A 26,531-nucleotide genomic window follows, 5' to 3' on the forward strand; every position below is an offset into this window, starting at 1 on the left:
ATTATAACGATCCCTTTTGGTAAACACATATCCCTACACTGTGCTCTCCTGCAGAAACTGTTCTCCAGTGAGCTGTTGTGCTTGTGTCAGAGGGGGCCATGGGATAAGGGCCATAACACAGGAGAAAAGAGAGGATTCAGATGGATCCGAGAGGCTTGGGAGGCTTTGTGCTTGCTCCTGTAAGAAGGAACAGAACCTTTCTTACAAGAAGGGCTTATGTTCATGTGCTTTACTATATCCACATGTACCCTTTATTGTATGTATATACTTGGTTTCATTTGATAAGAGGATGACAAAATCTGATGTGGTAGATGCATGCAGACTTGTGGATCCTGAGCTATCCTTCTGACCCTCTGACCTGCTCAGTGTCACATGCTGGAAACATAGCACCTCTTTCTTATCCTTTGTCTGCTCTGTCTGGGATCCCAAACACTCTGGGATGGAGACCACTTCCTGCTCTGTGTGTGCAGCAGCTCTGCTTTGTGCACTGTGGTCCCTCTCAGCACGGGGATCTAGGAGGTACTGTAAACCAGAAACTAATAATGAGTCCTTTGACAAGAGCCTGGAGAAAGTGACAGTGGATTTAAATTCAATACTTACTGAGATTTGCATGGTTTAAATAAGGATGAAGTCTAAAATGAAACACTCTGGCTTTGAGCTAGTAACTGTCTTCTTGGAACCTTTGCCTTGTCTGACATGAATTTTGTTTATGGGCATCCTGGCTGAAACTGGAGTTTACCAGTAATGGGGGAAAAAAAGAGAAGCTAAATATCTCACAGGTCCACTCTGTGCCCAAAGAATGAGAGCAGGAAATTAAAATGATTTTACAAGGGTTTGATTTCTGTATGTACCCAAAAACTAGCTTAGAAATAAATGATGTTGAGGTTTAGGCTTCAAACAATAAGATGCAGTGGGCTTTTGTGGCTGCCTGTTTCCAGCAATAAATGATTTCACACATTATACAAGTCTGGGAAAGTCATGCCTGGTGAAGTGAGATTCATTCAGTAAGTTGTTATTTATGGTTCTTACAGTGCCCAGAATGTGCCAAAATTTCAAGTCCTTGATCTTTGCAGGAAGAGATTGTTAACACAGAGAGTGATGCTCCCAAGTAGTGAGGAAACAACAGCAAAGTTCTGAATGACAGCACTGTGAGGTTGCCCTCGTTAGATATGTGCAGTTAGGTTTGGGTATTTTTCCCCTCAATACGTTGATTATGTATTTTTTCTGCTTGAATTTGGGTGAATAAATCCCTGCAGCTATTTGCTCACCTTCAAAAATGAATGTGAATCTGCCAGCGACCTTTCAGAATTTTGCTTTCTGTGAACAGTGGAGCAGACAACAGGGAAACAAAAATAATAATAAAGAAACTTGGTATAATAATAATAATAATAATAATAATATAACAGCTCTTAAAAAGGAAACTTAAGGCTCCAATTCCTTAAAAATCTGCTGAAAGCACAGCTGATGTGATATGCTTCAGGCCAGCTCTAATCCCTGTCCCACTGGGACCCCCTGTTTATGTTCCCAACATTCTGCCTGTTCACCCCAACTCTGGAATAGTCCTGTGCCTGCCAGCTGCAAAGGGGGGCTGCTCCTGTGCCATCCTCTGGGGTTTGAGAGGCAGCAGATGCAAAACCAGTGGGGCCTGGGGCTCAGGAACATTGACCTTGCTGCAGGCACAAAGGTAGCAACAGAAAATAAATAGAAAGCAAACATTGGAAGAAAAACATTTCTCTGCTTGTTTTAGTTTTATGCTGGGGAAACAAATTTGTGGGCATGTTTGCTGAGGAGGTGATGTATCCATGTGTGGGAGAACAGCCTCTTTGCCTTTTCCCCTGAATGTTTGCAGAGGGAAGGGAAGGCCCTGGACATAGCAATGCCCTTTTGTTATAAACCCATTTTTTTATATATAAAAACCACTGTTGCTGTAATCCACTATATTGGGAAGGACTCTGAGGATATTTTGCTTACATTTCACATATGGGTCCAGTCCAATGCCAGCCACAGTCAGTAGGAGTGTTTGGATGAAGTTTGTTTTTTTGCTATGAATCCAAATCCTCCAATATTCTTCTTTTGAAAACTTTTGGGGATGTGAAATGCTTCTATAGATCCCCTCCTCTTGTAAAAGACAAAACAACTTCTCATTGTTGTGAATTTTGGTTTTATATGAGGTACTTCAGCTACTTCTCAGTGAAGCAGGAGCATGGGTCTCAGGGAGACAACCCTAACCCTGCTCCTCCGCACAGTATTTGGAACTGCAGGAGGAATCTCTCTTCCAGCACAACTGTAGAAAGTCCAGGCAGATCCCAGACCTGACCAAAGGTTACAGGCTGGAGACAGAAACACTGACTAATAGAGGACAGAGCAGAAATATGTAAATAGTGGGGAAGTCATCCCACAGGCATGTCTCTGTTAACTCTGGAGCAAAGGAGGAGCAGAGTGTTCTTGTGTTCAAGGGCAAAGGCTTTCAGAACACAGCAGTGTTTCCCTCTTCTCACGCACAGACACGGCTCAGGGCTGGCTCTGCTGTGCCCAGGATGTTCAGGGAGTGGTGATGCCTCTCCTCATGTTTGAATCTGTTGTTTTGGGGCCAGGCTAGAAGCTGGCAGCAAGAGCTGAGAGGTAGCCTGGTCCCCATTTCTTGGTGCCTACCTAATAAACATCCTTTAACCTAGCAGCCAAAATCATAGCATGATCTTGTAGCTCAAGTTAAAATATGCAAATTTAAATAAGAGATAAGTGGCAATGTTTTAGTAGTAAATCATTGCTCTTCAGTCCAGTAGCAAGGTCAAGTGGAAAAGCAAGAATAGCTAATCTCTGGGGCAAATTACTGAAGTGCAAGCTCATTCTCTATTTCCTTATTGCTCCTTTTTTATTAACAAAAGTAGGATTTAATTCTTACAAACCAGTCATGGCCATGACAGGTCTGAACAGCTTCACCAACTGCCTGGGAAAGCTCCTTTCCAGTAGCTGGCATCTTGTAACACTTGTAAAGTCTGCCAGCCTGCAGCTTAAAAGGTAAAACCTCTTGTATCAGCACAGAGAGTCGTGCTAATAGAGAGGTAAACAAACACATGTGAGCTTTGGCCAGCAATAAAGACTTCCTTTACTTTCCCCATCACAAAAACCTCCAGAAAAACAAAGGTGAGAGAAATTTGACAAAAAATACATGCCAGAAAGCAGCTTGTGAGGGAGAATTTACTGCTGTCAGTCTCTGACTGGTCTGTACCATTTCTGAGCACAGACTACAGCATCTTGGTAGTCTTTTAATTATCAACTGTGCATTAAAGATGATGTTTGGAGATGCAGACTACTGCACCTGTGGAATGTGGAATAGCTCACAGATCTTCTCTCTAAACCCAGGAGAAGTATGGATGGCTGATGTTTCTTCTGGTGTATTTTTATCCAAAGAACTTGAAGTGCTATCTTAATACTGTCAGGATTATTGTGCTTGGCGGGTTTGATATGAAAATAAGCTAGAGAATTTCACTAATTTCTGCAGTGGAAGGAAGGAGCCTTTGTATAATTATCCAACGTAGACAGAATTTATTCTACAGCAAAAACATCCATTTCTCATGTATGTAGCCAGAGAGTTTGTTTCCTCCAGTGAGAGCCAGACCAGCCCCTGTTCAGGGGGCTAGCAGAGCTGTCTCAAAGATTCCTGAGAGAAATTTTGCACTTTGCTCCCTCTTCTCAAGAGGTAACTACATTTTGTACCACTTGGATTACTTCCTCCAGCACTTAGATTGTGTGATGGCTGATACCAACAAGCAGCTGTACAGGGACAGTAGGAAAATGTGTGTCAGGCAAAAGGGACAGACCAAGAAACAAGCTGAACATTCAAAGTCTCTGCCTTGTTTAATATTCCACAGTCCCAGAGAAAACAACCTAATAGTGACATTTTTAATGTGCAGTAAAACTCCAATGGCATTTTTCATATGCCATGTCCCAAGAAGGGTACAGCTTGTATAATTTTCCTTTTCTTCCTTCCCTCCTCCCCTGCTTTCCAGTGGTATTTATTTATGTCATTCCAGGCTTTGGCCAATGCTCTACAGTGGGAAAACATAATTTTTCCACTTTCAATTTGTGCAAAAAAAATTTCTCTCCCTTCCCCATGAAAGGAAATGGGATACAAAGATGACCCTGCTGCTTGGTAATTCCCTTCTGGATTGCTTAGTGGCACAATGTGGCAGTAAATTGCAACATCTTCCCAACTTGACTTTTTTTCTCCTTGCAAGAGGATTTAGATTCCCTCTTTTCCGCTTTTAAATGAGATAGATTAGGGGGAGATTGTTGCTGTCCTCATTGGTTACTACCTAGAAAAATACTTCACCCTGCTTTAGGGCTGTCCTGCTATTAACAGTGGAGTGATGGTCTGGGAATCTGAGACCCCCAGTGTGAGCAAGGGCTGGTGGGAGCAAAGTTCCCAGTGTGGAAAGAACAAGGAATTAACTCTTCTGTGGAGCACCTGCTCTGAGAGCCCTTTTGTTCTGGATTCATGTTAACAAATTGTCCTGCAGGAAAGGGATTGCAGAACTCTGTGGATACAAAGGAGAACTTCACACTTGGAAAGGTTTGGTTTGTTGGTTTGTTTTTTGGTTTGTTTTTTCTTGCAACCGCCTGACAAAGCTTGGGCAGGTAGATGATGTGTCAAAGCAATGACTTTTTCCCCCAGATCCCATTTTCTTGAAAAGGCAAGTCCTCATTCTGTAGGGCACTTTGCATGTCTCTTTCTCCAGGGGCTTTCATGTGCCTTGCTTACACATAAGTATTACAGGAGCAAAAAATAATGCCTTTGTTAATACCACAATCCCCTTTAATCAACTGTTCTCTTCTTTCTTTTAAATTGAGTACTTCAAAGCTACTCTTTGAGAGAGGGAGAGCCCTCCTAGCAGTGTTCTCTGCTCTGCAGCTCTCAGCTCCATGGGATGCAGCCTCGGTCTTTGCCTGAGCCAGGGTTGTGCTCTGCAGGTTATCTGTGGGACCCCACACTGTCACTCGGGTATTCCCAAAAGGGATGGAGAGCTGGTTCTGAAAATGCAGCTCTTACTGAACTAAAATCTTGGAGATTTTTGCAAAATTTGGATGAAAACCAAAAAGAAAGCCTCTTGTATAGTCAGAATGAACCTGCACTTACTCCTCCTTTTATATGTACTAATGAGCTGTTTAATTATCAAACATTGAAAATCTGAATTACTTTATGTGACTGAAAAATCCACTGGCTTTAAGAAAAGAACCTCTGAGGGCACATCATCTTCCACGGTGTCCATCTCTGTGAAGCTGTGGGAACACGTTCAGTGTCAGTGATGGATCCATGCTGGGAGGGTAAAACAGCCCAAACCAGGAGAGGATGTTGCACACTAAAGCTGAAGGGGATGTGGCCAGACAAGAATTTATCAATGATGATGTTGCCCACTCAGTTTTCTGTCAAGTACAGGAAGGAGGGACTAGAAAAGGAACCCAGATGATGACACAAAATGTTGGGCAAGTCTGCTCCATGAACTGTGCTCGTTGACACTGCAGTGAGGCAAACCATGGCTCCATGAATCAAAGTCAGGGAAAACAATTGCAGAAACAGGGTTGTAACCTTTAGTTCATCACAAAAAAATCTCCTCCTAGGAATCATCAATAGCACAAAGGTATTGCTGCCTGTGCTCTCCATAACTCACCTTCAGTAGTCACTGGTCCTGTCCCAAAGTTAAGTGCGTCACTGGTGCCCCACTGATAAGGAACTGTAGCCCTGCTTTTGCCAGACAGGTGAGGACACACTGGGACTCCTTTCTGAGAGGTTTACAAGCTTGGCTGTTCTCCTGCTGCCCTGTAGGAAGCACCACATAAAACCTGAAGTGTGACTTGTTACTTGTAAGAGAAGGCTTGGGTTTGGGTTTAGCTCCTTTGCATGGGCCAAAAGTTCCATTTGAGTGGTGTGAAGGTTAAACAGCTTCACTCTTGGAGCTGTAAGCATAGTTAAAGGATTTTGGAAAGGAGAATAACTGATAATTGGCCTGATGTGATGTGGAAAATATGCATTTCCTCCTCAGTCTCAGTGCCCCCCTCTCCCTGCCAGCGTTATCACTTGTTTGCATTCCATGAGATATCACAGAGGTCACTAGCAGCAAATATATCAGCATTCAAATTAGGGAAGCCACTGTGGTTGGACTCTGCCCTTCACCCTGGCACAAGCAAAGTTTGGTTCTGCATCAGGCTGCTGCTTGCTGGGTGGGGGGAGTGTGGATGGACCTGGGGGCTGAGGGCACAGGTGCCAGGGCAGCGCTGCTGGCTTGGCAAAGCAATCACCCACCCTAGCAAGTGTTCACTTGTTGAGCAAGGTTCTCCTTTTGTCCAGCTCCTGTGCAGAGTGAGGGATTTTCACCTGCTTCTGGACTGAGCTGTCGCCTCAGTGCTGGTAGTACATGTGGATATTTGTTAGGTCTGGGTGAGAGATGTTCCAGCCCATAGCAGACAGGGAGATCTGCTGTTTGTGCTCTGGGGAGCTCTTTACCCTGTGCCAGAGGTTGACTGTAGCAATAATTCTTGCACTGTGTATGATGATTCAGTTGTGAAATGTTCAGAACTGGCTGCTGAATTTGAGATGGGCCAAATGGACCTGCCTCACCACGATCCTCATATGGATTGCTTGTGTTCCCATACATCATCACATTTACACTGGAGAATTCCTAATTTTATTCAAACACTAGGAGCACAGCCTTCCATTAGTGGGTCTCCTGTGCCATCAAGAGAAAAAGCAGCCTAAAATATGCACAGATTTGTCTGTGTTTCCTGAAAAGAAGGATATTGGATACTGATCAGAGATACAAATTAGCTGCATACTTTAGGCCAACTACTAAAGACCTCAGGTGCTGACTCTTAGTTCACCTCTTATTAAATATTTGCTGTATAAAATAAATGCAAAATATTACTCTGGCTTTTACAGTCCAAACTCATGCAATTTTCCATGTAATATGAACCCACTCTTTTGATTTTAAACATCGTATTGATTAGTGTAGAGAAATCAGATTTAGTAACAGGAAATTCAGCAACTTCAGAGCTCTCTTTTAGGTCACACATGCAACCACTCCATCCTAAAGTTCCTGCAGACACCCAGATTTTTACAGATTCACTTGAAGGTCAGGTGAGGAGAAGTGTTTGGCAGCAGCAGGGGAGTCCTCCTCCCTGTGTACCCCTACACAGAGCTGGACCCTTTACAGAAGGATTCTGCCCCGGGGAATTCTCAATCCAGGACGTTAAAATCTAATTATTTGACTTTAAAAATAAATTATATTCTTAAAATTAAAAAATGTATTAATAATACATTAACATGAAACTACAATATTTATTAGCTTCAAAAATTACAGTCTCTAGTTCCAAACCACCTTAGAAAGGCTTGAAGGAACCTCTGTAGTTTGCCCAGCCCCTGAAGGGCTTCTAGAAAAGTAAAAAATTATTCAAATTTCCAAAGCTTCAACATGCCTTGCTGATGAGAGGCAGCCTTTGCAGCAGCCTCTCCCACAGCAGTGAGGGAACTTGTGGTTCAGAAGGTGTTATTATGTCTTGAGGGCTGGTCTGATTAAAACAGAAATGGGAAAAGAAAGGTCTTTGAGGCTTTATTTCAGCAAAGTATTTCAGCACAGTGAAAGTAAATTAAAGCTGAAACTTCTGCTGAAATACTGTGTTGAATCAAAGCCTAAAACAGTAATTTGCCTGTCCCCTCATGCTTTAATTGGTGAGGTGAGGCATGACCTGATTGTAACTCCTGCTGCTCTGTAGTCATTGGAAAGAATTATTTTATTAGTGCCCAGATAATTTACTGGATTAGAATTAATTTGGGTCAAACAAAAATATGTTAAGCCCAAATTCTGGTGTTTGTATTGGTCATAATCTTTTTCCTCTCAGGGACAGGTAAATGTATTTGTTGTGGAAGAAACTTTTCAATTTGAGAATTATTCCTGATAAAACTGTGGGTTTGTGTCTGTCTGCTTAGCAGCAGTGGCTGAAGTGTAGAGCACTGGTTGTATTTGATTTCCATTTGATTGCCACCAGTGGGCTTTGAGCTTCTGTCACCTTCAGCTGTCCTGGTGTGTGACCTTCCCTCCTGCAGCTGCTGCCCCTCTCAGCATCTCTGGTACTGGCAGAGGAGGGGCAAGTGGCATCAGACAGCCCCACCTCCTTCCATCTGTCTATAGCAACAGGGAGGAACCAGTTTCACCTTGGCACCTCGTAATTTGGCATCACATGTGTGTGATAGCTTTAGTCATGTTCACATTAAATGGTTTTCCCTGGTCCTTGCATTGTTCAGCCCAGGCAGTCACTGTCTTGTCCCTTAATTTTACATCCCAGCCCCTTTGCCCTCATTTTCCTTTTTACCTGCTCATCAGGCTCATTTTGTCTCCCTCCCCTCCCAGGTCTACCTCCCTGATCTTGATTTTACCTCCTTGCATTTGTTCAGTCTCTTTCCTGCCTTCCTTTCCTTTCCTTTCCTTTTCTGCTCTTCCCTCCCCTCAGGTTCTCTGCAGGAGGAAGAAGAACTCTTTCTCCCAGAGGAGCCTTCATTTCTCAGTGTAGCCCAAGGCTACAGAAGGAGGTTTTGCTTAGTGCTAACAATTTATTCTGAAGAAATTAGGAGCTAAATAAGGCTCTTTTCAGTATGCACAACAAAGATTTTTTAAGATGGCTTCTAACATAGCCAAATCAGAATGAGTTTAGACATCACTAGGTAGGAGTCCTTGGCACACCGGGCACTCCCTCCTTCACAAAAAAGTGCAGCTAAGATGTTTAATACAAAAAAATAATGTATAATTTCATTTGGTTTTGGAAACAAACTAATCTGATGTCAAGCAAGGGGGAATTGGATCAGTTGATCTCCTGACGTTTCTTCCTACCTGAATTATTTTGATTCTATATATCTTTGCTTTAAATTGGAAACCAAAATGGTTATCCAGAGGTAGACACACAAGCTCAAAAAGATCACTGAAAACAAGTCAAATTTTGAATCCATATAATGTGAAATTGAGCCTTACAAATGCAAGCAATCCTACAAATAGGGAGGTATCCCACAGCCATCAGGAATGGGAGGCCTTAAGGGTTAGTTCTTGTTCAAAAAGCTGCAAAAACATGCAATTTCTTTGATTTAAGTCAAAAGACAGGAATTGAAGATTTTTTTTCCCCAGTTAAACATCCTAGCAGTGGTAACAGAGAAACAGCGACAATTTTGTATAGGAAGAATTTGTATTTGTCATGTTTGATAGTTTTACGCTGGCTGGAAAACTGGAGATGTCCTGCACCATTGCAGCAAATGAAGTCTTGGATTCTTATTTTATTCCTCTCTGCTCTTTTTGATGAGTAGTTGGTGGATTAACAAAAAATGTATCCTCACAGCACAGAACCCGGAATGAAGGACAAACCATTGATGTGGGGGCTCAGGGGGCCTCAGGAGCAGAGCACCTGGGGATCGGGGGGAGTCCTGGAGCTGAGCACCCACACTCTGGAGCAGGGAGAAAGCAGTAACATGTCCCCACTGTCAGGCAGCTTTTCCAGGGCCAGGGATCCTCAAGGGCTCACTTCAAAAGCTGACCTGCAGGAATGCTGCAGGAGCTCACTGCAGCCTGATGGAGTTTGGACACTGTCAGTTCTGACACTTAGAAGTTTTCATTTATGTCTTGTCCCTGATGCTATTACTTAGTCTTATCAACCTGATTAATAATGCTGCTCTTATTTATTCTTATGCACCCAGAGAAACCTTTATTTTGTCAGGGCCTTTATTTTGCCTATCTGGCACAGCACAGTACTGCCCTGAATTACTGCCAGCACAGCAACAGCAATGCTGCCTGCTCTCCATCTCCACCCAAAGTCTATCAGGCTGCCATGGTTTTTACTTCCACTTGCCCTTTACTTGATGTAACTTTTCAAGTTTTCTACTTTGTCCTTTCCACCTCTGCGGCCTGTATGTGCTGGAGGGGAGCTGGGCTGAGCACTTGGCCTGTAGCCTCTCCCCAGAGTCCTTTAGAGTCCTCTGCAAACCTCTCAGACTGTTTTATCTTGCAGAGTTGTCACAGACCTCTGTGAGAGACTGGAGTTAATCCAGGATCAGGAGAGGCATGGAAGAGTCGACAAGGGAAGTGTCAGGGATCTGTTTTTGCTACACAGTTCATCAGTGGCCCAAGGGTAGGAGTGTCCCAGAAAAGCAGGGCCATGGCCTGTGATGAGGTGTCAGGGTGTGTAATACCCATGTGAGTCAAGGGATGGGAAGGACAGAGCCTTCAGACTCCAGCCTCAAGTGGAAGGAAGCTCTCCTGAGCAGACAAGGGATGTGTGTCAGGGAGGTAGCTCAAAGTGCTTGTGGGCAGCAGCATGAATGTGTCAACAGGGCAGATGAAAGACTTCAGCAAATGTGGGCAGAGCAACATCATTTAATCAGCAGGGAGAGATGAGGAACATAAAAAGGTTGTGGAAAAGTAAACAGTGGAAACACTTTTTGTGAATTTACGTTTTTGGCTGTGTTTCTCAATGTGAGGGAGCAGGGAGCCCAGACTGGTTGAGTTGGTCGCAGTCCAGGGCACGGTCCAGAGAACTGGCACAGCACAGAGCTGGCACCAGTCTGAGGTGACACAACTGCTGGGTGGCTTGGCCCTGCATGTGAGGGGTGCCTCCCTCTTCTCCTGGCTGAGGAAGTTTGTCTGTCCCTCAGGGGAAGTGGAGGAAGGAAAGGGATATTCCTGCTTTCTCCTTCAATGCAAATGCCAAACTGACTGTGGAGGTGCATGTCAATAGTGAGGTGGGATCAGGGAGCTAAACCAGCAAGTGGTTGTCTGTGCTAGAGGCTTAATCCTGGATTTGGGAGATGCTCAGTGTGTGAAGCTCCCTTGGGCCTGTGAGAAGTTCTAGGTGTGGAGGGAGAAGCAGGAAGGAATGACTGTTGGCTATTGTTAGAAAGAAAAGAGACTTATCAAGGGTATTTGTGGAATATTTCCTTTGGGAGTAGAAATTGTAACTGAATATGCCTTTAGCACTTTGAGAGAGTTGGCGACTTGCAGTGTGCAACAAGGCTCAGTCCTTGAAACAAGCACAGCCAGCACTGACATCCCAGCCAGGGCAGTGTCCATCCCCTGCAGCAGCTTGTCCTTCTCAGAGTGTGCTAATTGTGCTGTGATAAGATATGGATACAGCCTAAGCTTGGGGTTATTTGTTGGTTGGCCAACCCAGAAATTGCTACCAGACATTCTCCCTATCTAAAGGACAGAAAAGGTTCTTGTTAAGTCACAGTGATTTGCTTTTTGATGTAGATCTAAACGGTGTTCATAAGCTGTCTCCAAAATTCAGCTGAGTAACAGCTGTGTCTGAAATTCTGTGCCTCAGCTCTTAGTCTGAGCTTGCATCTCCCCAACCAGCAACACAACAAGGAAAAGATTCTGTGTGCTATCATGAGAAAATGATTTGGGAAACAAAATAGCCCAGAGGAACATAAATCAACTCTGAGTGGGAAAGAAGCAATGTCATATTTTGCCTGTAACATGATAAAGGATCTCTTAAAGAGAAATTTGTCTTTAAGAAATGTCTCAATATACTTGTATAATCTTGTATTACTGCCTTCACGGGGAGAAGATCAAACACTGAAGGTTTTTTTTAATCCAGTGAATAAAAAGGCATAGAGAAAACCAAAATGTTGGCAAATTCCAAATAATTTTTTTACAAGATGAAAAAAACCCAGGGAAATCAAGAAGCGTCAACAACAGCTAGAATATTATGCAGCATTCCTGTAAAACTTTGGCACAGGCCAAATGGAAAAGCCCACTCTTCAAACCAGCTCTCTGGAACTGCCCTAGAGTATTAAAAGTGAAAATATTTTGAAAATCTAATTTTGATGATTCTGTTGCTTTACTTTGTGTGCTTCACACACCTTAAAGAAAATAAACCATCTGACCTTACTGCTTAATTCTCATAAACAAGAATAGTTGGATAATGTGTGGGTTGCACATTTGAAAGGAAAAACTGGAGCACACTTGGTTTCCCAGGGTAGGCCTTTCTTTTTTTACTTTACTAAACATGCTTCTCATCAGTAATATCCCTTTAAAAGGTTCTGAACTGTATTTTGAAAATTTAGGCTGGGGGTTCCTTTGCACCCATCACCTCTGAATTTTATCTTACAAACTGTGAAATTTCACTGAAGTGAAAGGTGTGTATTCATTCTAAATACCAATCTTTCCAGCTGGAGCAGAGACACAGGCACTTTGTACAAGCAGGAGTTTGGTGACAGCTGTAGGAGTCCTGCAGAGGGGTGTCCAGCAGGGATAGCAGCAGGACATTCTGGGGGCTGGAAGCTTGGAGGGGATGTTTCATGGGGATGAGATGTTCCAGAAGGAAAGATTTTCTGAGGCTGAACTGAAGAGCTGTGTGCAGAATGCTGAAGTGCAGAGGCCGAGGCGCTGCCAGGGCAGTGGTGTGACTGTCGTGGGGTGCTGGCATAGGGCACCCCTGCTAGAGCTGGCTGCTGCCACAGGACACCCCCAGCATCTGCTCCCTGGGCTCTGCCCTGCCCTGCCCCAGCCGGCTCCCAGGAAAGCTCAGGAAGAGATTCCAGTGTCCTGGGCTGGAGGCTGAAGCCTCCCCAGCGTGGGAATAGCAGGCACAAGAGGCTGCAGGGGCTGATTTACGTCACAGCACTGCGTGTAACACAACATGTTACAAAAGGGCATTTTACAGAAAGGAAACAAATACTCACTGAAGAGCAGAAGAATGTTTGTCTTCCTGCTTTTAGCTTAACATGGCTCTTTTTTTAGGTTGCTCAGCTAAGATGACTGAATTTGTTGTAGGTGAAAATGCCAGGGAGTCATTGAAGTGATCTTGAGGAAGTGCTGGGAGTCTGTACCATGTTCCACAGCTCTTCCAAAACACCACCAGTGTGCTTGCTGTGGTAAATGCTTGAGACCAAAATATGAGGCAATGGCAGCACCCCATTGCTTGTTATATATAAAAATACAAATTAGAGAAATGCATAATTTTACAAGAGTCTTGTGTCAGGCAACGTTTGTTATAAATCCATGCTAGGATTGTCAGATCTTAAAGGAAGTGTCAATTAAAACCAAGCCAGCAGATTATTTGCAGTAAAACACAAGGATTTGCTTTTCCCCAACATTTTCTCTCTTTGTCCCCTATTCTCATTTTTCTCATGCAGCAAACTTTGAAGGTAAATCACTGATGGGAACAAACAGGTGAAACCTTTCCTCTGGCCTTGGAACAATTCACAACTGAAGTAAAAATGCTGATGAAGGTTATTCTGGTGGAGGTCTGATGCCACCTAAAGTCTCCACCAAGTCTTGCAGTAGAAGAAATGAGCATCTCTCCCCAGCATTTTGAAGCAGTAACCGCTCTGCATTTATTATTTATAGTTCTTTATGGCTACATTAAGCACAGCAGAAGTTTGCAATGCAAGAAAATTAGTTGTCATGTTGGAACCAAATTTCTGTCATCTCAGCCTGTGAGAGGCAGGCGTTGTAGCTGTGATATGGAGATTTTGTCTTTATTCCCTGATGTGAAAACTCACTTGGTAATGATGTTCCTTAATTTTTAACATTTGGAAACCATGTGACTGTAAAAGGGAATTGGATTCAGTGATGGAAGGACATTTGCCATGATAATATCAAGCCTTAAATTTTAGGAGCTACCAACCTGTATTTTAGAGTACTCTGCTGAGCAGGATCAATACCTTTATCACTGAAGTTGGTTAATAAGTCCTTTAAAATTTATTATAATAAAAAGATGCTATTGTCAAAAAAATACACTATCTTTGAAAAATGTGTTGCTTTTACCAGCTTTCCTTTGGAGCAGGTATTGATTGTTGGGGGCTTTTTATATCTGATTTGGTAGAGTTCTTTGTGAGGATTTTTTTCCCAATTATATTTTACTTTTCATTTTCCTTTGTTCCTGTAGTTAGGACCCTTACTATTATGCTTTTTTACTACTGATATGATCATAACAGCCAAGATCTGAAGTTGCTTTTGGGTTTTAAGAATTGTTCAAAGTGGCTGCTTTTGAGTGCTTTTGGGAACATTGAATCTTGACTTCTAGATCAAACCATCTCCTATGAAACAAATGGATTCTAGTCTGAAACAAACAGGTTCTAGTGTTGTACCTTTGGTTTGAGGTGTGCTGTGAACTGCCACCCTGCACAGCACAGAGAGGGTAGGGACTGGAAGGGGACCAAGGCCTGTCTGAAGACACGAGTGCCAGAGAGGCAGCACCTTGGACACCTGAATTTCAACAGTTTCTCAGTGGGTGGAGTTGTTGTGAACCAAGACAAGCCTTTGCTGACGTGGTTGTTGCTGTCTCCCCAGCACCCTGTCGAGCTGCTCCCATGCTGTAGTGGCCCTGCTGTACCCCTTCTCCTGGCAGCACACCTTCATTCCTGTCCTGCCCTCGTCCATGATTGACATCGTGTGCTGCCCTACCCCCTTCCTGGTGGGACTGCTCTCCAGCTCTCTGCCCAAACTCAAGGACCTGCCTGTAGAGGAGGTAGGAGCTGGCACCACAATTGTTTGCCTGGAGTAAAGCTGGCCTCTCCTAGGAGAGGGCTGCCACTGGGACATAAATCCTCACATGTTTAATTTTTAATCTGCCTCTTTGTTTCTTCTCTGCCTGCTTCTCATTGGCAACTGCCTCTTGGCAAAGCTGCAGCAGTAGCTTTATTCTTCTCTTTTATTCTGCCTCTCTTCCACACCTGGCACCTTGTCAGAGACAAGTGACCTGGTCACCAGTATTTAGGGTGTAAATATGCTGATTTGTTCTGGAACAAGAGGAAGCCATCTGCTATGACATCTCTTAATCCTTATGGAAGTGGTGCATGAAGCCATAGCCCACACAGGAGACAAAACCTTTAACAATTTTACCTTCTAAGACTTTGTTGTTACTATATTGGAAATTAAATGAGAGTTGCACTTCATCAGCTCTTCCAGTAAAAAACCCACAAAAATACTCAAGGACACACTCTTTTCTCTCTTGCTCCTATTAGTTTCCTGTCATTTTTCTAAGGAATTTTCTTGTGCTCGCTTCCAAGGCCCTGTGTGCCTCTGGCCCAGGTAAATCTCTGCTCCATTTCCCTCTGCTTTCCTAACATTGCTCTTCCACATCTTCCCAGCTCCATCTCTCAGCTTTGCTGCTTTTTTATCATGAGTATTTCACACCCTTGCCCTTTGGAATCCCCGCTGCCTCCACATTGTTTTCTTTAAACCCCTTGAAACAGTTTTCAACTGCATGTTAACAAAATTATTAGTTATAACTTGCATAGATTTAAGAAAAAAACCCTTTTAGCTTCTTTTAATATATTAATCTAGTATGAGATCTGTTGTATCTATGTTAAATTGGACTTGTAGCTCTAAAGAAAACCTTCATGTTGTTTCATAAAGCACACAGCCTCTTGTTTCACAGTAGGAATTTGATTCATGTTGAGGCTTGTTCAGCAGATGATCTTTTGCTATTAAAAACCAATGAACAAATGAATGTTTTCTGTGTCTTCAGATACATTTCACAGCAGTGTTTTCTTTTCTGTAGGCTTTGATGGTTAACCTGGGATCTGATCGATTCATCAGACAGGTAAAGTACAGCTCCGAATGCTGCCATGCAGTCTAGCAAGCTGTTTACCCCTATGGTGTGATTGGGTTTCTTTGATCAGAGGGATTTGGCAGGAATTGTCTGTGCAAAGCGAAAGCGATGAGGGGAAAAAAAGTTCTCATTTTCTGTTCCACCTGCAAATAAGAACTTCTCAGTAGGCAGAAGGGATTGAGGCTGTGACTGTCAGAAGGAATCAAGAACTGTATTCACAGTGGAAAGAAAACATCCAAAGATAATAACATCACTTCAGCAAGAAAACTCACACACTGTTGGAGGTGAAAAGGACAAAAATAGCAAAGAAAATTGGCGAGTGAGAGCACAGAGGTGGAGAATAGTTTAATGTGACAGGAAAAGCAGAAACCTTGTAAACAAGGACATGAGGGATCACCATCTCCTGACAGTCATGTGGCACTAAATAATTTCAAACCAACAGTCTGCAGGTTGCATGGGGAAACTTTTGGGTTCGATTCCCTGGCTGGTGAACAGTGGCTGCAGAGCTAAGGCTCCTGTGCTTACCTGGCTTCTGGTGAACAAGCATAAAGTAAGATGAAGAGAGAAAGAGGGGCAAGACCCAGAATACAAGACAGACTAGAAAACAGTAAAAACAACTGTCAAGGACCAAAGGAGCTGCCTACAACCAACTACAGCAGCTGTGTGTACACCGAGCAGGGCTTCATGTGATGTGTATTTAGTTAAACAGAACTATTTGGACTCTTTCATGTGAAGAGCTGGTTCCACATTTCTGTGTTTACCTGCTCTTTGGATTATCATTCTTGACTTAAATCTTATTAAGAGTGACAAATTTTTACAAGTATTTGTTAGTTGCACATAGATTCTCATTCTTTTATTTATGTAGCCATGACAGTAGCAGATGCAAATATTTTTCATCTGAATTCTAAACCTGCTGAAAGTATTTGCTGGAGTTCCTGAATAGTTTATTGTGGATTAAGAATTTTTTTTTCCCTCCATCAGATGGATGATGAAGATACACTATTGCCTAGAAAATTGCAAGCTGCTCTGGAGCAGGCTCTAGAGAGAAAGAATGAACTATTAAATCAGGATTCAGATAGTGATTCAGATGATGGTAAGTTCCATTGGAAACAGGGACTTGTGTAATAGACAAATGTAGGTAGAATTGTCATTTTCCATGCAGGAGAAACAAAGATGGGACTTGAGGTCTCAAGTACCTTTGGTGACATCAAAGGCTGTGTCTGAGCACACAGAGAGAATGAGACTGACGGCATCAACAGACAGTGATACCTCACCTGTGGTTTATTTTAATTTCTTTGCAAATGACAAGGACTCCTGTGGGTCCCTCTGAACCTTTGCTCAAACACAGGTTTGCAGTTAACTTGGCCCTAACTCAATCCAGATAATTCTCCAGGCTTAGGGGTGTGTCTGAGTTTGGAGTTGCTCTTGGCACTCGGTATTTTCAGGGGAGAAGCAGGTACCACCAGAAAAGAATTTTAGTCCAAGATGGGTTGGGCTGTCTCTGAAGGTTCATATTTCTCTTCAGCAGTGATAAAAACAGCCCAGGGTGAATTGAATGCCTGTGGTTAAATGGTATGAAACAGGCCCTTATTCAGTTTTTGGAATTTATTTCTAATCATATGTATTACATATATAAGACTGTTTAAACATCTCAGAAACTATGAAAGCCCAAATTCTACAACAGACTATTTTTGATCAGTTTTTGGTACAGACTTATTATCCTCAGGGATAAATATTTCAATGCTGAGTCATTCAGAAGTTTTTGAAGAGAATTTGCTCAAGAGTGAAAACAGGAGGTTTGATTTTGGTGAAACACCCATCAAATGTTTAATTTGCTGAGCTGTTTGCTGAGGATTTGTAATTCTCGCTGACTCTTGGTCACAGAACACCAATTCTGCAGACCGGCACCGTGGTTATGGCGCTGTCACCCTCTCCATGTGCATCCAGGTGTGCAGGGAGCCGCTGCCACTCCGGCCAGCTGTTAGCGCGGCATCAGGGAACCGGGAGATGCACAGCCTGGCCCTGCGGGGATAATGCTGACAGCTCTGGTAGCAGCTGATTTTGGTGTCTTATTGCTGCCTTATTTTGCAGAATGTAACACCCTGAATGGATTAGTGTCTGAGGTTTTTATCCGATTCTTTGTGGAGACAGTTGGCCATTATTCCCTGTTCCTAACCCAGAATGAAAAAGGAGAGCGTGCCTTCCAAAGGGAGGCTTTCCGTAAATCTGTGGCCTCCAAGAGTATCCGCCGCTTCTTGGAAGTTTTCATGGAATCCCAAATGTTCGCCGGTTTCATCCAGGACAGAGAGCTGAGGAAATGCAGGGCTAAAGGTACGGGTGGGTGTCTCCCCTGCGGTGCGGGTAGCGCTGTTCCGCTGGGGTCCCGCGGGTTGCAGCAGCGCCCCTCCGTCCCCCTGCGCTCACCGGGAAAGCGGAAACCATCCCTGAAATCCTGCCCGGTTAACCGGAAGGTCGCTGCGAGCGGAGGCTGCCGGGGCGGGAGCCGGGGCCCTGCGCGGGGCCCGGGATCAGCCGGACACGGCTCACCCCATCCCTGTCTCCCTGTCTGCCGCAGGGCTCTTCGAGCAGAGGGTGGAACAGTATTTGGAAGAGCTCCCGGACACGGAACAAAGTGGAGTAAACAAGTTCCTGCGAGGCCTCGGTGAGGAAAATCTTTAGAAGTATTTCTGAAATGGATTTTCATTGTGATGCTGGCTTTTGGTTGTGGTGTTTTTTTTGTTGTTAATTTGAAAAAGCCATACCCGAGGTGAACTGAGGTAGTAGAGTGGTTTCAGCATGATAGGAATTAAGAAAAAGAAAACAATGAAAAACATAGTTAAAGGTGTAAAACCAGATTTAATGATGGTCCTTGTTAACACTTTCATTTTCACTTGGGGATGGGGGAGCCAAGCCATGATCGAGGAGTGGAACAGGAAGGGGTTGGGGCAGTCGATGTTCTGTAACTCAGCTCTGCCTGCTGATGCTGATTACAAGTTACACCCATTTGCTGTCACTTTGGATTGACTTTGCAATCTGCTGGAGACTGACGGTGTGCTTCCTTTAGGTAACAAAATGAAGTTCCTCCACAAGAAGAACTAGCTCCTTCCTGCTGAAACACCAACCCAAAACCTATTTATGGCACCGTGCGAGAGACCTGCGGCGCTGGAGTGCGGAGCGGGAGGAGAGCGGAGCGAGCTGAGGCAGCTCCAGGAGAAGATCCATGGATGCTGTGTCAGTGTGCCACAGGATGGCTCCTCCATGTTTTTGGGCAGAGTTTGTACATAATGTGCTGTAAGCTTTTGTAACTGATTTTGTAATGAGCGAGAAAACTGTGGTAAATATTTGTATATTCCTGAGAATACCAGGTGCTTGTTTTTTTTCTTTAGTATGAGTTGAGTTATGCTTGGTGCAAAAACGAGTAGCTGATTATGTGCAGCTGACTGTCTCAGCAGAACCACTGACTCCAAGGGATGTTTGATGCCTGAACACTGCGGGGTGAATGAGCTCGGGTACGTGGGAGAGGTTTTATGCACGGGGCTGCTCTCGTGCGGCACAGGCGCTTGTCTGTCTGTCTGTCTGTTTCCTTCGAACTGATTTTAAAGGAGAAATAACAAAGTAACTTGATAATAAGGTACTTGGTTCACATTGCAGAACCTCCACTTGGTTTGAACTCTGGTCAGTAAACTCCTTATAACCCACTGTGCACTAAGATGCTAAGCCTGGGGAGATCTCAGCTCTCTGACATGCAAGCTGCAGCAAGTAGGTACAGTACAGCCTTTCCTAGTGTATGTATGTATGGATCCTAATAAACTCTGTAAATAGACCTGTTTGTTTATATTCATTGCAAACCTCTGCACTTCCTCATGTGGAGCAGGTACAAACACAGCAACTCACCTGTGATTTTTAAATGAATTTGTAATTAAAATGTAAAGTGGATATTACAAACCTGTCTTTCGGTAGGTTTGCTGTTTTTGTTTTCACTTTAGGGTTTCTTCAGTGTTTTTCACTAGGGCTAAGACAAGACATTTTATACCCCTTTTTAAATAATTTTATCCTAACAAAAGCATCTGTTAAAACATTTTTTCATGGGTTAGCAGCGAATGATTTTATCTTTGTATCACAGATACTGCTCCTGACCTATGGAATTTTCAGTTGGCTTTGTGCTGTGCGTGGTGCTCAAGTGTCACATTCTTCCTTGATGTAGAAACAGAGCTCCTGTTAAGGTTCTATAAGTTTTCCCATAGTCTGAAGAAGAAAATATTAAAAAAAAAAATAAAATGCTTCAGATCTGACAGATAATGAAAATTAGCTGAAGCCTCTTACCTTCAAAGGAAACCCACCACGCTCTGGTGTTCGTCATTCTCAGCGTGACTGCTGTAGTTAGATGGGCTTTGAGGCTTGCGCAGTTCCTGACCTGACAGTGGTTCTGGTTTGCTATCAGCCTCATAGAGCAAATTCGAGGGCTGTTCACTGAAAAGGTGAAGTCGTTTCCTTTTTCAGTTACCTCCCTCACACTCCAAAATCCACAAAAGCATCTGAAGTGTATGTGAAATGTCAGTGAAATACCAGGTGCTTTTGCTACAGAGGAAATGTCACCAAAACTGGTAACTTCCATTAGTTTTACTCTGTGATATGTTCCAAGTTCCAGAATGATTGCTAGATGTAATTCTTGAGCATGGAAGGAGTAATGTCACTTGTACAGGTGGCTTCTGGCCTTTTTATAAACAACAGCTGCTAGTAACTGTAGGGGGAAATACATAATTCCTCTTCAGAAAATGATGGATAAAACTGTATCAGGACATGCTGTGGAGTTACTGCAAAGGCAAGACAAAGCCGATGTACAAGAATGTTGTGCTGTAAAACCCATCTCCTGTGCCAAAGCTGTTTTGCTCCATTTGCACTTTAAAAATTAAAGGAGAAAGCTTTTAAACATTGTGTCATCTGTCAACGCGTTCCCATTTTTGTAATGCGAATTAGAGGATACCACTGGGCAAGGTGAGATCATGGCCCAAAAAATCTATGGGTGCCTTTTTGATCCTCAGACTAGAGCTGTGTGAAGCAATTCTGTGGTATCTGGAGGTCTGTGCTTGAAGGGATCAGACGAACAAAAACCAAGGAGTGCATTATTTTCCCTACTAAATTAGTTGTTAAAACTAATGGTGTTCCTGGGCATGGAACATTGTAAATGCACCAGGAAAATTCTAAAGAAAAATAAATCCAGGCCTGTGTTTAAAATTGGCAAATTTTAATCCTGAGGCCTGTGTTTAAAATTGGTAAAGTTTTGTTTAAAATCTTAACAGCATAAAATCCATTTAAAAAACCCCTAGAAACCAAACTTAAGAAACAGTGACACTCCAGGAATTCACACTCCAGTGTGGCAAGTAATGGTGTTTAAGGACGTAGTGTTCATTTCCGCACTATTATGGATGTTTAATAAAGTGACCAAATTTCCAAATATTGCTAAATTCTGTTCAAAGCTCCGATTTCCGCGCCGGGAGCAGACGCGGAGCAGCGCGGACTGTGGGCGGGGCCCGGCCCGGGCCCGGCCCCTCACAGCTCCACCCGCCCCGCCCGGCGCTCCCGCCTCAGCGAAGCCTCGCGAGATCTCGGCCCCGCCCCACGCTCCTTTGCCCGCTCTCGCGAGAGCCGCGCCCTTTCTCTCCCTCGCGCACGCCGGCAAGATGGTGGGAGCTGCGGCCGGGCCGGCGGGGATGGGCTGGGATGGGATGGGATCGAGATGGGACCGGGGCCCTGCGGCCGCCGCCCCTCGCTCCCGCGGCGGGACGGGACTGCGGAGTAGCGGAGGGTGGTGGGGAGGCGCGGCTCTGAGCCCGCGGCGGGCGAGAGCGGTGCGGGGAGGCCGGTCCGCCATGGCGCCCGGCTGCGCGGTTCCCGGGGCGGGCGCGGGGTTCTCGTGGCGCTCGCTGCCCGCCTCGCTCACGGCCGCTCTCCCCCTTCCCCGCAGCCTTCCCGGCTCAGGAAGACGCGGAAGCTGAGAGGACACGTCAGCCACGGCCACGGCCGCGTGGGTGAGTGGAGAGGCGGCCGCGGGTGCGCCGGGGCCTGCGGCGGCGCGGCCCCGCCGGGGCTTCCCCGGCGCTGACGGGATGCTGCTGCTGCCCTTCCCGGATCCCTAAAAATGGGGCTGTGCGTGCCGGGCACCCTAGGAATATCGAGCGGTGCTGAAGGCCGCAGCGTGCCGCGTGATCATGTCCTGCACGTTTTAGACTCCCTGGGTTTCTAACTTCAGCATTGCTCAGCCCATCAGTACTGGGTATGCGATATCTTCAACTTCCAGGGCAGTGCAGTCTCCCTTTAAACTCTTATCCATGCCAACCTTGTCATACCACAAGATAAAATAGTTAGTTTAAGTTGACATTGAGAGTATCTCTAAGTATTATGTGTAATAGCAGTGTAACAAGCTTAAAATGTTTTTTCTCAGGCAAACACAGGAAGCATCCTGGAGGACGTGGTAATGCTGGTGGTTTGCACCATCACAGGATTAACTTTGATAAATAGTAAGCTAACGTTTTAAATATCTACTAAACATGCATGCTCATGAAGTAGAAGCAACTGACTTTTATATGTGAATAAGCAAAGTTTTCTGCAATCCTGTGTGTTTTTTCCTTTAATGGGAAGTGTGGCATTACAGCTGCTCATGTCCCCACTTACCCTAAAATCAAAAACCTTTTCACTTGGGATTTTGGGGAGTTCATTGTAGCATTAGGTAAAGCTGGCCAAATTTGCCTGTTAGAGTGTGGTCCCTGCTTAGCAGTGCACACAGAGCAAATTCAGAATGTGGTGTTCAATCCTGTTGGCTGCACCAGGTAAAGGGGAGGGATGTTGTGATTCCCGAGACTATAGAGTCACATCTGGGCCCTGCCCGTGGTCCTGGTGTGCTGGAGTGCTCGGACAGGAACCACTAATCTCTATTCACTGGCTGTGCCCTGCCTGGCCCAGTCAGTCACCGGGTTAGTGACAGCAATGCCACAGCTTCCCAGGCAGGGCAGGCCTCCCTGGGTCCCTGGAGGTGGGGCTTCCCTGGAAATACAGCCTCAGCAGGGAGGGGGATTGAGGTGTGAGCTCAAGGGAGAAGGAACACTTAAATAGAATGGAATTGTTCCTTGGTTTGGATACTAATCATTATTGCACCTAAATTCTACACACACTAATATGCAAAAGGGGGTAATGTGACATTGTGGACACTCTGATGTCGTAAGATGCTTGTTTCAGTGTTAGAGTTCTGCTTGTTCAGGATGAGTTAAATTGTGATCTACTCTGGAATGTGTTTGTGCCACAGTCACCCCGGTTACTTTGGGAAGGTGGGCATGAGGCACTATCACTTGAAGAGGAACCAGAAGTTCTGTCCCACTGTGAACCTGGACAAGCTGTGGACGCTGGTCAGCGAGCAGACCAGGCTCAACTACGCCAAGAACGAGGCCGGCCTGGCCCCGGTCATCGACGTCGTGCGCTCGGTGAGTGCTGCTGGGGCTGAGCCCTGGCCCTGCTGCCCTCCCGGGGGAGCCTGGCTGGGCCTGTCCTGCTGGGGAGGTGCTCAGCTGCACGTAAGCTCCAGTGCTGTGTGCTCCAGGGCTCACCAGACAGATCCCTGGGCTCTGAGTAGTTACAGGAGCACTTTGGGTGTTGCATTTTTCCTTGTAAGGACATTTTGTCCTGCTGGTGTGTGTTTGTGAACAGGCACTGCCCTCCTTTGGGTGGTGAAGGTGAAGGATGGCTGGTTTGGGATGTTCCTGAAGGAGCAAAGCCATGGTGGGGCCGGTCTCACACCATGTCACCCTCGAGACTAGAGTCACATCTCCACATGTTTGGTTGTCTTGGTGTGCTATAGCTCTCGGACAGGAACACCTGATCCATATTCACTGGCTCTGATGTCCTGTGTCTCAGCCAGCCACCGAATCAGGGACACTGCTCTGCCTCTGCTGGCCACTTAGGGCCACTTCTCACCTCCTGTGACTTCAGCAGCTCTTTGTTAATTGTCTTCTTGTCATGATTGTCCTTTTAATGTAATGAATTGACTGCATAAGGTCATGGTGATCATGGTTTGTTTTTAACCAGTGTGTGCTAACAGGCCTGAATGTAAGAGCCTGCAAGCTGATTACAAACACTGAACTTCTTTTTTAAATCTTTTTAGGGCTACTACAAAGTGCTGGGCAAGGGGAAGCTGCCCAAGCAGCCTGTCATTGTGAAAGCCAAGTTCTTCAGTAGAAGAGCAGAGGAGAAGATCAAAGAAGTTGGTGGTGCCTGTGTGCTTGTGGCATAAAAGTTTTTGTTTTATTCAAATTTTTTGAATAAACAATGCATAAAATGAGCTGGTTTACAGAAGTTTGGGTCATTCTGATTTTTCTTTCCTGACATCTTCAGACACAGTTCACACTTAATGTTACCTGCATAATATTTGATCAGTGGTTTGGCTGCTTCTCACTTTGTTTTGAAATCGCCTGACTACGGTGTTCAGTACCTGCCATGTGCAGATATCTCATTGTTTTGTCTTTATAGGGTGGCAAAATTAAGTTCTGTATTTGTGCTGCTCTTTTGTTAGTGATCCTTTCTACAGCTGAGACGAGGACTTGATGTGATTTTGATGGGGATTCTTGAACACTAAAATGGCATCCAGGGGAAGTTTGTGGGGATGGTGCCCTGGCCTGAGGGAATGGAACAGCAGGACTGTGGACAAGGAAATGCAAAGTGACAGCAGTGTACCAGTAACTGTAAATTGACATTTGCAATCTGCCCTCCCCAGGCTGGGTATGCAATTCCTGCTGTTTCCAGCTGGGGGACAATTGGTGCCAGCTATCCTCAACCTTCCTTACAGCTGGAAAAGCAGTGGCACAGCCCTAAAACCCTCTGTGTGCAGTGCTGATGTACTGGTTTGAAATGATGACCTGAAATAATCCTTGCTTGGTTGTAACATCAAAGCAGGTCTTGTGGTGTCTGCAAGGCTTAGCCCTGCATGCCAAAGCAGGATTTAATGGAAACAGTAACTAATGACTAAATAACAAATAACTAAAGCAGTGAGCTGGTTCTCAAGTGTCAGACCAAGAGCCTATGGATGCTGTCACTTATTTTATGCTTGCTGCTGAAGTTGATGCACATGACTTCAAGCATGTGTGTGACAGAATCCTAGGTAATCACCTTCTAACCTAGTGTTTGGCAGCAATTCAATTTAGAGGGCTTTTAGGTGAGGTTGACGTGCATTCCATTTATAAAATAGTTCATCTTAGCCAGTGGTCCTGCTGCTTGTGAGTAGCTATGGCGTAAGTGGGCAGTTTGTTCCAGAATACAGAGGAGTTTGGGAGCTGTGTCTCACTGGCTGCTGGCACTGCTGTTTCCTAATTTGTGATGCTGATGTAGCTCCATCCCCCACTCTCTGGCTCCAGCCATCCAGCCAGTTCTTTATCCAGTGACCCCTCCAGGCCATGGGCAGCCAGTTTCTCCAGAAGAATGTGTGGGAAGTGGTGTCCAAGGCTTTCCTGCAGTCCAGGCAGACAGACAGACAGCTACAGCCTTTCCCTCACTACCAAGGGGGTCACGGTGTCGGAGATTGGGTTTCTTGGGCAGGACCTGCTTCCATGAGCCCACTCTGACTGGGTCTGATGCCCTGGCTGTTGCACAAGTGCCACTTGATGGTGCTCGAGCTGATCTGCACCACGACCTTCCCCAGCACCAAGGTCAGGCCTGGGATTCCCTGGATTCTCTTTCTGGGCCTTCTTGTAGCTCGTTACAATCATCAGCCTTCTCCTCCTCCAGCTGCCTGACTACTACTGGGCATACCTGCCTCAGAACTAAATTTTAAACACATTTTTTCACTCTTACTCTTCCCCTTCCTACCAAAAAACTTCTACTCAGTTTTGCATGTTGTTCAAAAGGCCTAAATTGAAATGTACAGTAGCCTGCTTCTCATCCAGCCCCAGCTTTGGCTTGTAAGGTGACAGAGCATTTCCCAGTATCGGGCTTTGTTTGCACTGGTTCTCTGTGCATGGATGCTTTGGGCTGTGGTTTCTCTGTGTCAACATTGTGGTAATTTCAGACCTCAGCTTCCTACTGCAGACATTACATGTTTTTGTAGGTGCAACTTTGTCTTCTTAGCAACAGGAGCTGCAAGAAATGAGAGAGATGAAATGAGGTGAGAGGCTGTGCTGCTTCAGTGACATTTGCCCCTGAAAGATGGTTGATAAGGATGCACTGTAAAAAGTGAGCTTGTGTAATAAGCACCGATAAAATGTTAATTAAACCACAGGTACAGCTGGCAAAGCTCATCTCCAAAGGGTCCTCTGGTTTTGGAATTGGAATCTGAAGTTTTAGTGGTAGGTTTGAATTTATCTAAGTAATTTGTCAGTCAAGTTGGTGGGTATCTACCTAGTTGAATGGGTCTTGGGTATGAAATAGGATGCAGACTTTAACATAGGGTCCATTTTTCTTCTAAAATATTTTAAATATTGAAGACTTCATGATACAATGCTTTAAAAAGCTACTGGTTATTAATTTCTGAGACATTCATAATTTTTTTTGCATTGCAGAATAAAAACCCAAACCCAGATCTGCTTACTAACCATTTCCACTGGAATCTACCAGAACACAGAATCCCTCGGGAGAAGAGATAGCCCTAAGATTAGAGCTGCTGCTCTTCTGTGCTGGAGAAATCTGGAGATTGAAGCTCATTCCTGTAGCTTCAGTTCCATCCTGCTGGTAGCAGGGCCACCATGCCAGGGCCATCAGCAGCTCCATGGGACTCTGGTGCCGGGAGGCTGGATCAGCTGGAAGAGAGGCTCCAGAGGAAATGAGGCTTTATCTGCTTTTTCTCCTCTGCTACAACTTGCAGGATTTGCCCTTTGCAGTCTGTATCCGATCAACATCTCTGACAATCTCAGAGCTGAGGATGAAACATGAACTGCAAAACTCTCAGTTGACCTTGGGGAGCT

General features: G+C 44.8%; 2 protein-coding genes and 2 non-coding genes across 10 annotated transcripts in view; all 4 read left to right on the plus strand.

Annotated features, from left to right (window-relative positions):
- Positions 1-20,521, plus strand: part of DENND2B (DENN domain containing 2B) — a 153,869-nt gene extending 133,348 nt beyond the window's left edge. For 6 of the 7 annotated variants that reach the window (XM_077179835.1, XM_077179836.1, XM_077179837.1 and 3 more), the window contains 6 exons: positions 14,328-14,505; positions 15,541-15,582; positions 16,573-16,684; positions 17,683-17,922; positions 18,167-18,253; positions 18,656-20,521. In XM_077179835.1, the coding sequence (XP_077035950.1) occupies positions 14,328-14,505; positions 15,541-15,582; positions 16,573-16,684; positions 17,683-17,922; positions 18,167-18,253; positions 18,656-18,690 (694 nt within the window). In that variant the 3' untranslated portion in view covers positions 18,691-20,521. Of the gene's footprint in view, positions 1-14,327; positions 14,506-15,540; positions 15,583-16,572; positions 16,685-17,682; positions 17,923-18,166; positions 18,254-18,655 lie in introns of those variants that run through there. The other variant, XM_077179841.1, reaches the window with a different exon arrangement.
- A 439-nt stretch (positions 20,522-20,960) lies between these two features.
- On the plus strand, positions 20,961-23,920 carry RPL27A (ribosomal protein L27a). Its single transcript, XM_054634567.2, has 5 exons — positions 20,961-21,275; positions 21,557-21,620; positions 22,034-22,109; positions 22,892-23,066; positions 23,744-23,920. Exons 1-5 carry the CDS (start codon positions 20,976-20,978, stop codon positions 23,870-23,872), a joined length of 744 nt encoding a protein of 247 aa, XP_054490542.2. The 5' UTR covers positions 20,961-20,975; the 3' UTR covers positions 23,873-23,920.
- On the plus strand, positions 22,443-22,575 carry LOC129122298 (small nucleolar RNA SNORA3/SNORA45 family). The gene has a single exon (XR_008534567.1). It is a non-coding gene; the product is annotated as a small nucleolar RNA SNORA3/SNORA45 family (small nucleolar RNA).
- LOC129122299 (small nucleolar RNA SNORA3/SNORA45 family) lies at positions 23,389-23,520 on the plus strand. Its single transcript, XR_008534568.2, has one exon. It is a non-coding gene; the product is annotated as a small nucleolar RNA SNORA3/SNORA45 family (small nucleolar RNA).
- Positions 23,921-26,531: the final 2,611 nt, after the last annotated feature.

This window comes from Agelaius phoeniceus, chromosome 6, assembly GCF_051311805.1.
Source record: "Agelaius phoeniceus isolate bAgePho1 chromosome 6, bAgePho1.hap1, whole genome shotgun sequence".
NCBI classification, from domain to species: Eukaryota; Metazoa; Chordata; class Aves; order Passeriformes; family Icteridae; genus Agelaius; species Agelaius phoeniceus.

Excerpts from the sequence above, each read along its gene's own strand:
- RPL27A (XM_054634567.2), top strand. The coding sequence starts at position 20,976 with ATGGTGTTTAAGGACGTAGTGTTCATTTCCGCACTATTATGGATGTTT. Across the intron at positions 21,621-22,033 it reads CCACGGCCACGGCCGCGTGG|GCAAACACAGGAAGCATCCT; the intron begins GTGAGTGGAGAG and ends GTTTTTTCTCAG. Across the intron at positions 23,067-23,743 it reads TCATCGACGTCGTGCGCTCG|GGCTACTACAAAGTGCTGGG; the intron begins GTGAGTGCTGCT and ends AAATCTTTTTAG.